Source organism: Gobius niger, assembly GCF_951799975.1.
Source record: "Gobius niger genome assembly, chromosome: 7".
Taxonomy (NCBI): domain Eukaryota; kingdom Metazoa; phylum Chordata; class Actinopteri; order Gobiiformes; family Gobiidae; genus Gobius; species Gobius niger.
The window spans coordinates 4,401,449-4,419,810 of record NC_136858.1 but is presented as its reverse complement, the minus strand read 5'-3'; the positions used below and the strand labels follow the sequence as shown (position 1 = coordinate 4,419,810).

Here is an 18,362-nt window from a genome sequence, read left to right as displayed (position 1 = left end):
TCTTGGCTAATTTTCGATACATTCTGTGACACGTTTGAACTTAACATCATCTTGTCTTCGCAGTCTTTTTCGCCAGTCTCCACATTGATGCCACGGCCGTCTCTGCCACTATTCGATGCCGCTTTCTGCCGAAATGTGAGGCTATTACGCAGAAAATTGCAGCTAATCAGTATCTTCTTTTTCACAATTTCCTTCGGTGTGTCTTTTGATTCAATCGTTGCTTTTTCATTATGTTGAACCACCAGACTTTCTCTTTCTGCGGCTTTGCATTCTTCAGTCTCCATTCCATCCTCTTCATGCAATTTGTTGTTTTCATCACAATTTGCACCCCCCTCCTCCTCCTCTTTGCCAAAGACATTTCCTTTCTCTTGCATTTCACTTTGAATTCCCGCATCACCATCTCTCGCTTCTCCTACTTTGCTCTGAATCTTTTGTAATTCTTCCTTCTTGGACACGTTTGCAACAACCTTTCTGTCACTTGTATCCTCTCCAGATTGTTCGTCTTTCTCCTTAACGTCACCCTTGAGTCTTTGTGTGTTTTTACTAATCACTCTGACTTTTGCCCTGTTTGTTTCCTGCGTAGATCTCGTCTCATCGTCGTAAGTGCTTTCCAAAATGCCGGTCTTCAAGGTCACTTTTTCCTTGTCTTGGTGTGTGTTATTTGCATGACTTACTGCAGCCTTCTCTCTCTCCTCCTCTGTTTGTCCTCTGTGTTCCCCAAGTCCATCCATTATGACTTTATCAACTCTAATAAGGTCTGGCGGAGCATTCATTTCCTCTGCCTGTATTTGCGTGGCTGTATCTCTTCGCCTCTGTCTGAGGGCTTCTGCTTTCCTTTGCTCCTCCTCTCGCCTTCTCTCCTGCTCCCGTTTAAACTCGGCCTGTTCCTCCCGCCGCCTCCTGCTCTCCTCCGCCACGCGCCTCTTCAGGTCCTTCATCATTTCCTGTGGAAGAATGAGGACACAGTGACGGGACATTCAGATACTTGTTAGAATAGAGTGATTGACTTTGGGAGAGCTGTGTCCGTGAAAAGTCCTAAACTATCCAAAAACTCAAGTACCCACAGAAAATTGTAACTTGTGCAGTTGTGATTCTTAGGCAGAGGATTTGGGAAGGAAGTTGGTACCTGCTGCAGAAGCATCTCCTGCTCCAGTTTCGCCTGAGCTCTTTTTGCCATCAGCTCCAGTTCAGTTTGCTGCATCTGCGGGCACAAAAAAAAAATGAAGTGCCTGACTCGTCCGCGCTGCCCCTGCTGAGAAAACAAACGCACCCCTGAGCGTCTGAACAGATGTCATGTTTGCACTGAAATCTCTGATGAAGGAGCTCTTTCTAACCTACTCTGCACACGCCTGTTCTTTTTTCTTACCTAACGATAATGTCACGGAGAAAAGTGTGTTTGGCTGCGAGAGGACAGACTTTATTCATCCTTCCTAAAGAAGAGGACACTCGCCAGAAGTTGGAATTTCTCTCTGGGATTCGGCGACTATCACCAAAATAGTGTTTTTCTGTGACTGTCTCTGATGGATGTTTGGTGAACCTTCTCAAAGTGGATAAACTTTTATAACCAGCAATGATGGAGCGGCCAGAGCGGTGGTGAGTCAAAACACGCGTGTGTGCCATTTATGAAGCTGTGTTGCAGATATCATCTCCTTATAACTGCATTGTGAAGTAACTTCAGTTTTTGCTGTTATGTTTATATTTCTACAACTGCAAAAGTTGCATCGGCTGCATCAACTCGGGGCGAGGGAGAGAGTTATCTGAATCCAAGCGTCTTGTCTTCCGGGTTTGAAAAATACCTCCAGAAAATACTTATATTTATCATAAAAATGAGTACTCCATAGTGGTATAGATACAATATATCATATAAATGCCTATACTTTACTTTGGAATGGCTAAAATAGCATGATACTTTAACATTTCACTCAAGCTCTCCTCACTTTGCAACGTACAGGCTATCACTTTAATATCACATTTTTTTTAGTTTTCTATTTCCATGTCCTGTTTGGAGGGTCAGGGTGACAAAGCGCATGTGTTCAATGTGACTAAATGAAAGTCGATAACAATTTGCAGCTTGTGAGGTTAATGTTGAAGGGCTGTCGGCTGTGAACCATTAAGTTTTTATCTCCAATACTTTACGATACCGATACCCAAAAGGCATCAAAACTTAAAGGTTTTTTTTTTTCCCGTACCCGGTTTCAATGCTTTTATTTTTTTCAATACCAGTAGTACCCTAACTTTTTTGTTCGATGCTATACCGGTAACATTTAACAGTACTCGAGCCCGAGCCACACAGTATATGAAAACATTGCAATAGTCGATAACTCACCCTCTCTGCTTCCTCCAGCCTCCTCAGCTCCAGCTCGAACTCGCTCTCTCTCTGCCTTTGAATTGTCTCCATTTTCTGAGCGTCACAAACTCGTCTCTCTCTCTCCGTCTCCAGCTTCTCGCTTTGACTCAGACTTTCCTCGGTCAAATCCTGTTCCTGATTGTTCTCTATCTCTATCTCTGGAAATAAAAAGAGAGCACAGGTGGCAGGCGTGGACATTTTGGATAGAAGACAATTAAAACACAACTCTCGGAGCATGGGATGGAGACCGTGGTGCATGTGTTACCTTCAGTGCATGGACTGTGACCGAGCAGAGAATTTTCATCATTTGATCCAGAAATCAGGACACTATTAATCTGCAAAAACAAAGCAGAAAAAGATAATACTCAAGTTAAATTGAAAGTTGAATAGCAATAGTTACACAGGAACAGGGCCGAATTTAAGTAAAATGGACCCCGGGGCTAAGGTTTTTTCAGGGCCCCCCATATACTCGATCAATCAATATTTATTTATATAGCGCCTTAACAACATCTGTACATATACTGTACGTCTCTCTGTTGGCTTTCTCTCTCTCTTTGCTACAGCCAGACAGGTAAAACATGTAAAAGGGGGGTCTGGGGGTCCTCCCACAGAGATCTTTTTTATTTTAATGGCGCATTTTCATGCATTTTAACAGACCAAAAGGTACATCTTTTTTCCCAGTGTCGACTCAATGAAAATGGCTCAGACCTTTTTTAGAACTAGTTTAGACCCAGATTAGTCCTTGTTTAGTCCTGGTTTAGTTTTGGTTTAGTCTTGGTTTAGTCCTGGTTTAGTCTTGGTTTAGTCTTGGTTTAGTCTTGGTTTAGTCTTGGTTTAGTCCTGGTTTAGTCCTGGTTTAGTCTGATAAAGCCTTACATGTGAGGGAGTCTGCAAAGAGAGAGGGAACTAATTTGACAGCCCGCACTGAGCACACATTTTTCTCCTTATGCCCAGGGGCCCTTCAACCTGCTGGGCCCCTGGGCTTAGTTCTTGTAAGCCCCTGCATAAATTCGGCCTTTCACAACAACATGTCTAACATGTCTAAACAAAAAAATATAGATAGAGCTAATAAGGAATTGAATAAATGTTTTTATTCACCCTATTCGGCTGGTCCAGTGAGTCCAAATCATTGTCAGAGGAGGAGAAGTTCATGACACTGTACGGCTCGTCACAGTCTATGAAGATCCAAATGCAAGAAGGCAAAATATGTTTGGTAAGTAATAAGTACAGGGAAAAAAAGAAACCATGTCATGTTTGTCCAAAAGAGGGAAGCAGCACTCTTCAGCACAAGCCCATTAGTGAAACTCTTTCTCCTTCAACAGAACCTGTCAGGGCTTATACTTAAAGCCACATCTCTAAAATATGACTTGGATATTTACAGAGATCATGCTGATACACGTCCACCTTGCTGTACCTTAGCAATATCACAAACATGTAGATAGTGAAGATATAAACAGCTGAATGTTATAATATACTTTGGTGTGTCTCGTACCGTCATTGTCCTCCAGGATGAGTCGCTCACAAATCACCGCTCGGCTTCTGGACGTTTCAAAGTAGATCATGAGGGACTGGGGGATTTCATCTGGGGCCTAAATGAAAGAAAATAACCAGGACGTGTCATTAACACCAGACAGACACAGAAACACTGGTGGATTTTTTATTTTGGCTATGGCAACTCTACAACTCTCACTAACCACACCAGAGGAAGGAAGCCAAAATATTGAAGTAAATGTAACTGAGTACTACCCACCTCTGACAATAGAGTTAAACGTGGTATACTGTGTTTATGCAGAGGAAAAGTGAGAGCTGCTGCTCGAGTCCTGACCAGAACCAGGAAATACGACCACATTAGTCCAGTGCTCCAGTCAATAGATTTTAAAATAGCTCTGCTAGTTTACAAGTCTCTTCATGGTCGTGGTACTGCCGTATGAACCATCTCGGGCCTTGAGATCCTCAGGGAGGGGTCTCCTGGTGGTTCCTAGGGTCACCACTAAAACACGGTGAGGCTACGTTTCAGTTTCACGCAGCCAAAGTCTGGAACAGCCTCAGCGAGGACGTGAGAAGGCCTCACCTCTTACTATGTTTAAGTCCAGGCTGAAAACGTGCCTATTTACTGCTGCCTTTGGTATTTTAACTACTTTTAATATATAGCTTTAATATACCCATATTTGTAATTTTGTATATTTTTACGAATGTATTGCTTGATTTGTTTTATTGTGTTTTTATTGTGTTTTTGGTGTTGCTGTGAGGCACAATGAGTTGCCTTGTGCATGAAATGTGCTGTATGAATAAATTTGCCTTGTCTTGTCTTCTATGGCAAGGCAAAAAACCCTCTGTGTTTTTTTTGTTGCTCTTTGGTGACATTTTTTATGGTTTTACATCACCATTTTTTGTCTCTTTTCTGTTATCTATGGTTGTTATATGTTTATTTTTATTTGCTATTTGTTGCGTTTATGTCACTTTGGCGTCACGTTTTTGTGGCTTTGAGAAAATATGCTCGGTTCAGGTGGGGGTTAAGAGGTTAATATATTTATAATAGTATTTCTAAAACATAAATAAATAATATAATAAAGTAAATGATTAAATTGTGGCAAGTAAAGATCAGTAAGTGGCTAGAAACAATAGAAAGAAAAAACTAGCCATGAGTAAAAAAGTAAGAGGTTTAGTTAGCTCAGGTGTGAAACATGCTAGCCCTGCACTAGTGCTCACTAAAACCACAGACACGTGGAGCTTATTGTTTTCTGATTTTGGAAAAAGACAAAATCTTACCTCTTCTTCACAAAACGACTCCGTTGTTTCGCTCTCATCGTTGACATCCATAGGTTCAGTTCTACAGGCTGTGGTCAAGACATCCGGAACACGCGCACGTCGGACGCTTTTAATAACTTTGTAGTTGAGTTATTGAATTAGTGAAACCCCCTGCACGCGCTCACGTTTGTCTTTTCTTTCGTGATTATTTCCGGTATGTTGTTTAGAAAGACAATCGGAGTTTTTGCGCGTTTTTGGCTGACACACACTCATGCGCTGCGTGAACTGTTCGTAGATGAGTTTGTGGGGTCACCATGGAAACGGCTGCCGCAGTAATGTCTACGTGAGCTCGCAAGGGTCAAAAGAAGTTAAGGTTAATCATATTTTTTTAAAGCTGTAAATGAGATTGAGGAAAATGTGTAATATTTAAAAAAGTTAAAGTTTTCATGCTGCGGTGGGAAAAAAAAAAAAAAAAGTTTACCCTTTGTTTAAGTTTCACTTTGCTGATAGAGTACACTCCTTTCTCCAGCAGGGGTTGTAACCAAAACAGTGGTCGCTCATGTGCTGATGGCTCCCACTGCAGGAGCGATGCGGGAGCGATGCGGGAGCGATGCGGGAGCGATCCGGGAGCGATGCCGGAGCGATGCCGGAGCGATGCCGGAGCGATGCCGGAGCGATGCCGGAGCGATGCCGGAGCGATGCGGGAGCGATCCGGGAGCGATCCGGGAGCGATGCCGGAGCGATGCGGGAGCGATGCGGGAGCGATGCGGGAGCGATGCGGGAGCGATGCGGGAGCGATGCCACTGGCACGAAGGGCTCAGAAGTGTCCTGTTGAAGGCATGACAGGCTTACAGTGGTATAACGGCGCTTCACAGCACTGACCTACTGTTATGTGGGCTATACCAACTTTACCTGTCCTACCAGTAGATACCTTTCCGTGGAAATATAGGCAGCTGTTACAATTTAATCATAAAGGTACACTGTGTAACATTTTGGACTACAACTGGCAAAACAAAACATGCTCTTAATGACCGAGCTCAACACAGAAAATGCTATTACTGCAGTGGTTAATAAACAAATGGATTTGGATGAGAAACTATCCTGCTTAGATCTCAAATTCTACTGACTTTAGTTACATCTCCATGGAGACGAGCTGGAGACGCACCCACTCCTGGTAAAGTTTACAGTCATATCTTAGGAGGGGTGAGTCTCATAAATGTTTGTTTGTACATTTATGAGGTATTTTTCAATGATGAAAATATCTGTCATAAAATAGATGCTTGTATTTCAATTTTATTTTTTGGGTAAAATTGTATGTGGTGTGGCTTTAAGTAAAGGAAGATTACTACATATAACAGGGGTGTCGAACTCATTTGGGTTGAGGGCCGAAATCCGGCTTCCTCGACAGGTCGCGGGCCACATATAATGTAAACAGAAAAATATTATTGAGGATTTTTTTTTTCCAACAAATGAATAATGAGCGGTGATTTTAAAATAGTGCTGATTTGGCAAACCTGACAGTACTGTAAAAATACTAACGGTATGCACTTGCATTGCACTTTATAAGCCTGTGTCACAAGTTTCTCAAAGCACACTTACCATCTGTCTATTTGTTGTTTATATCTTATCTCTTATGTCAGTGCCCTCTGCTGGACACATGTGGAATTCAGTCCTTTTTTTAAAAAATTATTTAAGTTGCATGTGGTTGGAATGAGCACAATGGTTATTTCCTTAAAGAATCATGACTCCACACAGGAATGGGAGACTTACTGTTATTTTTTTTGACATACTCTGGGATTTGGACTCTACAAGTCAGGGGCCGGATTAAATCATCTCGCGGGCTGGATTTGGCAAAGCATCACACAAGGAGTACCGTTCTGCAGTTCCTGTTATTGGATGTGGTTTTTCAAACTTGTCTTGAAGGTTTTTGCTTTCTTCTTTGTCAGAGTTTCTTCCCGTAAACTGGATGTTTTTCACCCAGGGGAGCTCAATTTCAAGAGTTTTATCCAGCGCTGCCTGAATGTTTTCTTCTGAGGTTTTGCAAAGTCGTCCATCATAACAATCAACGTAGTCAGTCAGTAGTAAGTCACAGAGTGAGTGCTCCCCATAGTACACCACCTGTTTGCACATAAATGATTCATGATAAAACCACTGTAGGTGATGCCTTAAACAAAAATTAAACAAACAAATAACATAGTTGCTTTGTGCAAATTATCTTCTGACTTCTTTTTTTTTTTTAATAGATACAATTCTATGGTATCTGTTAAAAAAAATGATGTGATGATAATTTGGACAAAGTAATTAAATTGTGCTAAAATTCAAAAATACATGAATTACTCTACCTCCAGTCCTTTGGAGCTTTGTAAACATCTTAGTATAAATGTCATTATACAGCATTTCTTCAAGTCAGTTGATCAAGTCAGTCTCTGAGCCTTCTGTAGAAGCACCAGTGTCGGAGCAAGATTTAATGAGGTCACTCTTGCTTACCTAGGTTCATTTAAAAAATGGCATGATAAAACAAACAAAGATAGGGCAAAAAAGGGGATATGTGCAAAGGCAGCTCAACTCCTATAGGAACATGCAAACAAGTATATTTAAGGGTGGATTTAAAGGTCATATATCACGCAAAAATCGACTTCTTGGAGCTTTTAGCCACGTTGTTATCATGCTATTTCCTTATCACAAACACCCTCAGAGTGTTTTTTGACTTCATTCATGCAGTTCTGAGCAATCCTCCTGAATCCTACTCTCTGAGCAGCTGCTCCGCCCTCTCCTGGATAACGAGGAGTTGTGTCGTCAGAGCGGAATGGAAGTGCTCGACGCCTGTAATGTAATGTCTTAATTCTATGCTTACGGCCTGAATTTAATTTGTAAAACAACCCTGAGCGTCTGAACAGATGTCATGTTGAAAGCTGTGAAGAAGGAGCTCTTTCTAACCTACACTGGACGCACCTGTGCTTTTTTCTTACCCAACGATAACGTCGACAAGAAAAGCGCATTTGGATACGAAAGGACTTTATTCAACTAAATAAAGAAGAGGCCACTCGCCCGAAGTTGGAATTTCTCTCCAGGATTCAGCGACTATCACCATGAACCTTTGCCAAAATCAAAGTGGATTAACTTTTATAACCAACGCGAGTCCCATAATGTAAACACCTGATGGACCAGAGCGGTGAGTCAATCAAAACGCGTGTTAACTGCATCGTGAAATAACTTAACTTTTTGCTGTGGTATTTATATTTCTGCTACAGTAAAGTTGTATGAGCAGAGAGAGGGGTCGAAGTTTACTGAATCCAAGCGTTTTGCTTCCGGGTTCGAAAAATACATCCAGGAGTGCTCCATAGTGGTAGAGGTACACTATCATATAGATGCCTATACTTTTCTTTGGAACGGCTAAAATAGCAGGATACAGATCCTTTAAGATGGCTTAGCGTCGGGACCAAACGAACGCCAAGGGGCAGAGTCAGACAGTCCCACAAAAACTCCATCTCCTCTGGTTTTCATGAGCGTTTTGAGCACATCCAGGAGGAGCAGGTCAGTGGATACCCAGGGCCCAGAGCAGGGTAGGGCCCCTCAAAAGTGCTGCGATAAAAGCGTTCTGAGAAAACAATGCTGTGTCGTGGTCTGAGTGGGACCAGGGCGTTTGGGAATAAAAAAAGGGTCAAATCTGTGGAGCCGAGGTGCATCACAGAACAATCCCTAAGTGTTCGGGCTGAAACAAAGCTTCAGTCTGAGCAAGAAGCCCTCATGATCACCCGCTCCCCTGCCCACTCGCCCGACACCGACCAAACATTCCCCAGTGGCCTTTGCAGAAATATTTCAATTGTGATAGATTTGTTGAGAAACGTTTTAATCCATCAGTTGTACATTGTTGTTTTGGCCTGCAGCTGGAAGATCCTTTTAGAGCTGACAAGGCGGCTTGAGGAATCTGCAAACACAAAAGAAAACAGCTCAGGCGACGGAACTTTGTTGATGGAAAATGTAACACAAATATGTAAAATAGGTTGTACTACCACACCTGAAACCAACCAGTATCCTAACAGCCAATCAAGTCATGTCTTTGCCCAACCACGCTTCTCTAAATGATTACACGGATGCATTATTTACACATGCCATGCCCATTCAACATGGTTCACCTAAAACTATCGACACCACCCCCTTCCATCCATATAGACCTATAGAGAACAGGCTCAGATAGATAAAGACATGGTTTCTATGTTTACTTTGACTTTTTTGGGCTCCCGGGTATCAACCTATGGATCTCTATTTAAGTTGCAAGAAGTCTCCAAGTAAATTTCCCTCAGGGCCAAAACATACATGGGGAGTATATCGCTGGGGTCCATTAACAAAAGCTCCTAAATAAAAATATGTTTTGATTGGGAAAATACTACTGAGGAAACTTTTTTCAATAAATGAAAAATATTGAGCCTGACATGTCTGTAGCCAATGTGTTGTTTGTATCCTGATCTCTCATTATGTCAGTGCCCTCTGCTGGACACCTGTGGAATTCTTTCCAGGTCTTAAATGTCTTTGGTTTGTTTGATATTATGATCACTGCAACAATCATTACTTTTATTGCTGCTGATTGTTGACCCTTCGAGATCGGGTGAGGAGCTCAGTTACCTGGGAGGAGCTCGGAGTAGAGTCGCTGCTCCTTCAGGTCGAAAGGAGCAGCTGAGGTGGCTAGGACATCTGTTTCGGATGCCTCCTGGTCGCCTCTCGCGGGAGGTGTTCCAGGCATGTCCTAGTGGGACAAGGCCTCGTGAAAGGCCCAGGGCACGCTGGTGGGACTATGTCTCCGAGCTGGCCTGGTGTCGCCTCGGGGTCCCCCCAGAACAGCTGGAGGAGGTGTGCGTGGATCGGGAAGTCTGGGCATCTCTGCTGAGACTGCTGCCCCCGCGACACGGCCCCGGATAAAGCGGAAGAAAATGGATGGATGGATGGATGGATGCTGATTGCACTTCATTTTAGTCAGTAACAAAAAAGGGAGTGATTTACCAAACCAAAGCTCGCTCTCGGCACCTGTCTTCAAAAATGATGCCCTGGGTTTCAAAATGTCACACTGACCTTTGAGTTCCACAAAAATAACCTGTTCTAAAGTAACACATGGTGCCATCGAACAATCCTTGAATCCCTAATTCCTCGAAAGCCTTCAGAGACAGCACCCCTCCGGCCAAAATAATACATGTATGTGAATCTGCAGAACAAACGTCGAAGGTCTCTCTGGGTCATGGCTTCACTTCACTCCAGACTTTGACGATCTCCACGGTACAGCTGTCCGTGAGGTCGCCGCCCGGGGTCAGCGGCTGGAAAAGGGCGAGTTCAGCAGCTCTTGTCCTCCCACATTAGCTCTGTGGGCTTAGGCTGTGGTCGGGGCGTCCAGGGGTTTTTTGTTTTGACGCAGCGAGGCCCGACAGGAGCCAGACAGAGCAGAGCTGGAGATGTGCTGTGAAGATTACCGCAGTGAATGGGGACTTTGGGCCTAATGCCGCGCTGGTTTGGATTGGAAAAGTCTGTTTGCTCTGACAAGGGTTTTCTGTAACTCGACTGTAGCTATTATCAGCGGCGCGGGGCAACAGGACCAAGCTGGAGAAAGAACAAAAAGCTAAGTCCCTGTCAGAGAGCCAGTTTCAGATGTAACTTTTAGCTGTCTTCAATAATGTTGGTCCCCCATGAAAAACAACCTAGATTTATGCTTTGAAATTCATGCAGTAAGTGGGTCACGGGTCCCTTTTTGGTGGGTCTTAGCCAAAATAAATATTGATAAGTCGTTTCATAGTTTTTGAGTGTGGATTACTGAGAATGCTGTGCTGGTTTTTGTTAGTATAAACTACAAACGGGTCAAAATGCAAAAGGTTTTAATCATACGCTGAAATTAATATATCTTATTTGGGTTGCGGCCTGTCACAATATTATAATATAAGTTTGATCTTGAAGCCAGATCAGTTGAGATTTGAGAACGACTGCCACTGAGAAACACGAGTATTTGTACAAAACAAGGTTTGAGTCACCTCGGGGCAAGCCGTTGATTGGTGGAAAAAAAGCAGCCTTTTTTTTTTTTTTTGCCGTGGCGGTCAAAGTATCTGCTTTCATTACTTGAGAAAAAGTACAGATACCAGAGGTCAAACATCACTGCAATAAAAGTACATCTTGGTCTGACAAACTATTAGGCCTATTTGTCACAAAAATGACGCCCAAATCCACCCAGTAGGAAACAGAACAGGGACCAGGTTTGCCACAGATTTCTGATTACTCCATTAAAAAGTAACTTAGTTACTTTATTGATTACTTGAATTTTAAAGTAACTAAGTTAGATTACAAGTTTCTTTATCAGTTACATTAATCAGCTGCCAACATCACTTCTCCCACCTGCAAATAACAACAGCAACATCTACAAAGTTGTGTAGATTCTCTCCTCTATTGTTGTCTGTTTATGTCGACAGTTGTCTCCAGGCTGAAAATGTGACTTGTTGCATATGTTACGTCACTCCATGAGACACAAGAAAAACAAGTAATATAAGCAAATATCTTTCCAAAGGATGACAGCAGAGTAACTCCCACTGATTTGGAAAAGTAACTTTAATCAGATTACTGGTCTGGAGAAAGTAAAGAGTTAGATTACTCATTACTGAAAAATGAAGTCAGATTAGAGTAACTTGATACTAAGAAACTCGTTACTGGCATCACTGACAGAGACAAACCTTATTCCTGGTCGTGGGTCAGTGACATTTGACATTTGCTGTTCATGGAGTGCACAGCACTGTGTCAGTAACACCTGACACAGTGCTGTTCATTAAGACCAGACAGGTACGTATCAAAGATCAGGTAAAAACATATCTCAGTATGGAAAAACGGTGGCCTGTTCCTTTAACATGGAGTCAAGACAGAATATAAGCTGGCAGATCAGACTCCTCCTACAGAACCTGTTCCTACAAAGGGAAGAAAGGCAGTATCTTTCGTTGTCACAGAGGGAGCTCTGTAGCTCCAAGTCCCATAATACGTGAAAGTATCTTCAAAGCATAAGTAACTCTCAGCTGTTTTATTATTATGAAAGTTGCTTATTACGGGCTTTAGTTCATCGAGTTCTTCCCTGGAATCCTTGGTCCCGGGAACAGGGTCAGTTGTGGTACAGCAAAGCTGGTTTGACTGTGGGAGACTGGACAGTTTCTTTTGAGGCGCCGCTGATCTGCTGGAATAGGGTTAATCCTTTTTTGATCCTCATCCTCCAACTACTGACCAAGATCCTGCTCGAGATCCAGAGATGGGTCCTGACAGGTTCAACCTCAGCAGCTAAAATCTTATGACAAGTTAAAACAGAGCACACACACAAGCCCACAATCAAAAATGTAGGTCTCTGCAAAGGAAAAAAACGTAGCTTCATCCAAATCGTTATCTATAAATTGCCTCCAAACATACAGCTACATTTGCACTTCAGGATTGCAAATGTAAATCATAGACAGTAAAAATAATCCCTATCGAAAAATCTTGTCAAGCACAAAACTGGAAAGTTTGGAGTTACTAAGACTATATCCACACGAAGACAAAAGGCTTTCTTTGTAAGCACAGTCTATGGCGTCCACATGGGTCGACTCAGGTCTGTGAAAACGGCGCAATTCATCCTCCAGGCCTGTGTGAGGCGCTGTGACGCTAACACAGATAACAGAACAAGATGTAGATGCATGTGCAGTAAACTATTGTGGAATGTAAACAGTGGAAATGAAACTGATTCAAGGAGGACAGTTTATTCTTCAGACGTAACGGGACTAAAGCAGAAAAACCTGTCAGTGACTTTTACTGTCAGTCCAAAAACACAGACTGACCCGTGTTTTTCTACTTCTCACCTGTGGCTTGTGGACTGCAGTGAAGCAAAGAGGAGTGGAGAAAAACCATCATAGATCTATGAGGAAATTATAAGGTCAGTAGATTATGGATCACAGACACTCTGGAGCTGTGATGTCATCGCTTTAGTAAAAGTTGGAGACGCTGTAACAACGGCGCCACGTAAACGGCATTTTGAGATCTTTCCGCTCTGGGACCTAGAGTGGAACATGTTCATTCACAGACCCCCAAAACGCCGGCTCGTATGGACGATACACTGGACTGATAAAACATCTTTGGTCCTCAGCTTGACTTCGTATGGACACGGCCTAAAGTGGAGATGTTGTTGCAAGGGTGTAAAGAAAACTCCATTTTGAAAAAGGTCAGAACCGGGCACACGAGTCTGTATGTTTAGCTGTGACCGTTACATGGCTGTCTCCCAGAAAGGAAATGACCATATTTGGATCACAGCATAATCTCAGTCACCTTTCGTGCTCCACGTGGATGTGAAACTTGTGATAGTAGAGGGAGAGACGAGGGGGCGCCGCAATGTTGAAGTGATTTCATGGAGAACTCCAAAGTGCACTGTGGTTCTTGGACACAACGATGTGCATCTTCAGGACGCGGGATTTGAACACCTGACCTTCCGATCATACGACGACTTGCTCTACTGACGTGAACAGTGTTTATTTCTGTGTAAAAGACCTAACCTAACCCTGCATGTCAGTCCATATTCCGGTCACGCTCTTTGTATAGGATGTCCTTCATGCTTTAAACCAAACTCAAACATTTGTCAAGTCACAATGTATTTATTCCCCACGAGATTGACTGCGACTTTTCCCCGCGGCGCGTTCGAGAGCCGCTCTGAAATCCGGGAGAAAACGGCGCTCTGTGGAGGCCTTTGTTTGAGGAGAGTGAGTTCACTGGCTGCCGTTAACGCCGAGTGTCTGTGAATGGGTCCAGTTGTTTAATGGTAGAAAATACTCCTCTATTTGCTGAACAGAGCTGTGAGCAAACGGAGTCTTTTAAACAATGTTGTATAATGGATAATGGAGGCCTGTGCCGAGTCGATCCAAGAACTTTTACAGTGAACTCTGACTTATATTTGATACTGCTCTCTATGTTTCCTTTTGTTTAGTTTGGGTTTGAGATCAGGGCCACTTTTTAACTTAAAATGTTCCAAATTTGCCGTCTGGGAAGCACTGTACGGTTTACTCAAAGAATGAAGACACCATTAAGTAGATCAAACATTTCCTTGAGATTAAAGGTTAACCATAATGATAGCTTCCAAGTACTAGAAATGAGGATAGAAAACAGGCTTGAATTGTGTAAGGCAGAGAAGAAAGAAGAAGTGACTTGTGACACAGATCCAGGTGTGTTTTTGATGACAGAGCGACATTGTAACATGGTCAAAAACTCCAAAAGGTTGATTCTGTTTAATACCCCTGCTGAAGTAAAGAACGTTTGGTCTTTTTTTGTGAGTACAGTGTGTCTCAGACAGGGTTGTAGCAGAAACTCTTGGCCCCAGGTACAAAGCTGTCCAAGTGGATTGTGTCAAATGTGTCTAGGTTTTGTGAGTAGATACAGGACAGTTTTGATGTACTGAATCCTAAAATCACTTTAGAGCAATCTGCAGATTATAGCTTTTCACGTTTTGAGAAGCTATGAATGGCTTCAAGCTGATTGCCAAGATAGCTCACCCCACGTAATTATGCACAACTCTGAAATGTCACTGGAGAGAAGGGGATTGAACAAGGGCATTCCCTCTGAACTCTATAAAATAAACAATTCTCAATCAGTCTACTCAATCTATCAAGTCCTCAGAGTCAAAACTAACCTGTAACCTGGAGTGTGATACAGTCGAGGCTATAGGCTTGTTTAGGCAAATGTAAGTAAATTGAAAATATGGTCACCTGGAAAGGACCCTGGATGATGCTGAAGCACTTTTGAAGCAAACTGAATTGGAGCGCCACGCCCTGACACACAGGAGGGCTGCCATTTTGACTTCCGAAACCAGCAGATTGGTAAGAGGTCTTGGATGTGCCTCTGAATTGGTCTGTCAGTGGAAGTAGTTCGGGAAAGGAGCCTCAATGCTAACTATCATAGCTACTTTAGCATAGGGACCTTTGGTGCTAACTAACCAGTGATTAGTATGTGCCATCCCATAAACCCCCCACCCCCCTCGGCCCCACCCTCGAGTGATTCATGCGCAACCACTGTTGACTGACAGTCGCACATTAAATAAAAAATATATATATATACAGTGGGGGAAAAAAGTATTTGGTCAGTTTCACATAGACATTCTATTGGATTTTGGCCAAATACTTTTTTCCCCACTGTATAGGATCAGTCACATGTCAGTGTTAAAGAGCCGCCTCAGTAAACGGACTAAATGAAGGCAGTTTGTGCTTTTGCTTTCATTTAGTAGAAACTTAAAGGGACTATACGGAGTTTAAAAATGTTAAAACTAAGAATGTTCCTCCCCCTACATGTTCCAGCCATGTCCTAATGTGTAGAATGAGCTCAGACCTGTTCACCACAACTGCCTGTAAAATCCTGCACTGTTACTCAAAAAGGTGTTAATCTGGGTCCGAAGTGCCGCCATGCACCAGCTTAATATAGAAGCTGCAGTTACACATAAGACCCGAGGTGGCAGTAGTGAGCATAAAATGACTAAATTGTATCTAGCCTCTTAAAGCCACATGGCTAATTTGCTACTGTAGCTTTATGAAACAGCTGTTGAGATAAAATACGGTAAAGGGAAACGTGAAGGATCACTTGCATTTCTCTTTTTTTTTGCTCCTTAAACATCTTTGTTTACAGTAGGTGGCGACATGCGCTTTTGTTTTCCTGCCAAAGAAGAAGAGCAGCAGCTGTTGGTGATGTCACTTCCCCTGGGTAAGGACGGTCGAATTGGGCAAATGCTGCGGAAGCAAAAGTTCACTAACTGCATAGAGATCTAACTGTTGACCCCGTGAAAGGTTAAGGATTAGTTGCTAGTGTTCGTGCTTAGAGGCTAGTGTTAGTACTTAGAGGTGAAGAACGCGTAGATTCCTGATGTTATACTTCAAAATAACTGCAAGTAAAAAGTACTCAGTCTTAGACCTTACTCAGCTGTATCTGGAAACTTCGTTGGCGACTCAGTAAATTCTTCCCCAGGGCCCAGCGGTGAGAGCAGACCTACAGCGAGCTCCTGACACACGCGAGAACCTTCTGCCCTGTTGGGTTTGGGGTGAGTCCCAGATCTCCAGCAGGCTTTACAGTAAAGGTCTCCGTGACCGGCGACGTGTCCCGCGGGGAACAGCTGTGTCTCCCTGGTGTCCCTCCGTCCAAAAACATCCCAGCGGACAAGGTCAGGGCCCGGGATCAGCGTCTTTCATGAGCAACAGGAGATATTGTTGCCTGAGAGGATGAATAATTGTCCCGTGTTAAAGAGCTTTGGGCGACTGAAGTTTTCCCTCCCTCTACTCAGACTCAATATATGAATTAAGATCAGATTGAATACGGGAGAGATCGGCAGAGTTGGGGAGAATAGTTTGAAATTATACTTAGTTACAGAATACTGAATACTCGCCTGACAATGTATTTAGCAAAATATTCCATTACTTTGTCTAATTAAGAGTACTGTATACTGAATGCTTAGAATACTTTGCAAATACTCATGCGTAAAAGCAATGTGTGATCAAGAAGATGTTTATGCTACACTTGTTATTAGTGGTAAAAAAAAGAAAAGAAAACAACTACAAATTAAAGCCGCAAGCGGCATCGAACGGCCCTCGCGGGCCGTGCCTCCTTTAGCGCCTCTGTAACACCACTACATTTTATTGCCCTGATGTACCATTAATCCGTCAGTAAACACAGACGAAAAGTTGCATTTTAGCCTGTCCTTGGGAATAATGGCACCCACCTGAAGAGGGCGCTGGCGCGCCCACTATATTTTATTGCCCTTGAGTGCCATTAATCTTTGTCAGTAAACATGAAAACGGCATTTTTTGCCTCTCCATGTGAATAATGTCTCCAACATGCAGAGGGCGCTAGCGCGCCCATAATCTATTTAATTTCACAAGCAGCATCGGGCTCTATTTCACTGACCACCGTCTGTGCCTCGATTGTTGCATCTCCATTGCCGCGCCTCTGTAACCCTACCGAGGGCGCTAACGCGCCAACTACATTTTATTGCCCTGATGTGCCATTAATCTTTGTCAAAACTAAATATTTAGCCTGTCCATGTGAATAATGGCTCCAACCTGTAGTGGGCGCTAGCGCGCCCCAAATCTTTTTTGTTTCACAAGCAGCGTTGTACGGCCGTACTTCAATGACCACTGGCCACAAGCTCCTTATAGGGGGCGCTAACGCGCTGTAATGTTGTATAATGTGAGATCTATGTGTCTGTCCCGTCAGAAAAACATGGTGGGCCTCAGTCGTCTCCATGGCAACACCGTACAAAACACCGTGTGGTTCCTATTAGCTTATTTTATCAGGATGCCATCAACTATTATTCTGCCAAATTACATACATTTCCTACAAACTAATTGTTTGACTACCAATGCATTTTTTCTTCTCAAACTAGAGGGGGCGCTATCGCGCCCACTGTCATTGGTTTACATTTGTTGTGTCCAGGGGTGAAGGGTCAACATACTGTTTATCTTTTTTTCATGGGAGTATTTTCACTTTTGTAGGTGGCGCTGTCGCGCCTTTTTTATTTCCCACAAATGGAACACATATTTAAAAAAAATAAAAATCATTTTAACATTGGGTAAAACTTTGTGACTACAAATACAGAAGGCGCCAACGTGCCTGGCATTTCTGACTTTACTTACATTAAGTGTGATTAAATCATGTGAGCGATCAGGCAAACACATGTAGGATCTCATTATGCATCTCCACCTGTCATCAATGAACCACTATTCCACAGATTTAGCTTCTGTGTTGATTTATTTGAGTAAACCCAATAAAAACGACTTACATGTTCAATAAATGTCATGCTATTGTTGCAAATGCAAATATGCAATTCTCTGGCCACTTTCTGTCCTTTCTTTAAGAGCAAATATTTTCCATCAGTATAATACATGTCTTATTTAATTATTGGAAATCACGTCATCACAGGAGTAAAAGTATATCTGTATAATATCTGTATATAAAGTACAAAGAACTCCCAGTTTAGAAACTACATCTCTCAAACTCCAGTCTGAGTGATTAACCATTGAGCCAAAGAGAAACAGAAATCTACCAAGAATTGTGATAAAATAACTCTCCCCTGATCACACAGCTCTTGTGCAGATATAAGTATCTCAGAAACAAATCATCTCTCCTGTCCTGGTTTATATTTGTAGTCCTTAAACTCACTAAACTAATCATGTCCAAACGGAGGCTGTTTCTGTGTCTCTTTCTGCTCCGCACAGAGCACGTCTCCTCAGCCCCTCCCATCCCTGTGTATTTTCTGCCCAGT

The 18,362-nt window shown here is 42.8% G+C and overlaps 1 protein-coding gene and 1 long non-coding RNA gene across 2 annotated transcripts in view; both read right to left on the bottom strand.

Annotated features, from left to right (window-relative positions):
• Window positions 1-2,605, bottom strand: part of lrriq1 (leucine-rich repeats and IQ motif containing 1) — a gene marked incomplete at its 5' end in the record, with an annotated part of 54,759 nt that extends 52,154 nt beyond the window's left edge. Inside the window, 4 exons of the mRNA XM_079559358.1 lie at window positions 417-944; window positions 1,127-1,201; window positions 2,327-2,505; window positions 2,596-2,605. Of these exons, the coding sequence (XP_079415484.1) occupies window positions 417-944; window positions 1,127-1,201; window positions 2,327-2,505; window positions 2,596-2,605 (792 nt within the window). The remainder of the gene's footprint in view (window positions 1-416; window positions 945-1,126; window positions 1,202-2,326; window positions 2,506-2,595) is intronic.
• Window positions 2,606-3,451: 846 nt separating this feature from the next.
• Window positions 3,452-5,180, bottom strand: LOC306965642. The gene is made up of 3 exons (XR_013793042.1): window positions 5,117-5,180; window positions 3,840-3,936; window positions 3,452-3,522 (listed from the first exon to the last, which is right to left on the bottom strand). It is a non-coding gene; the product is annotated as an uncharacterized lncRNA (long non-coding RNA).
• Window positions 5,181-18,362: the final 13,182 nt, after the last annotated feature.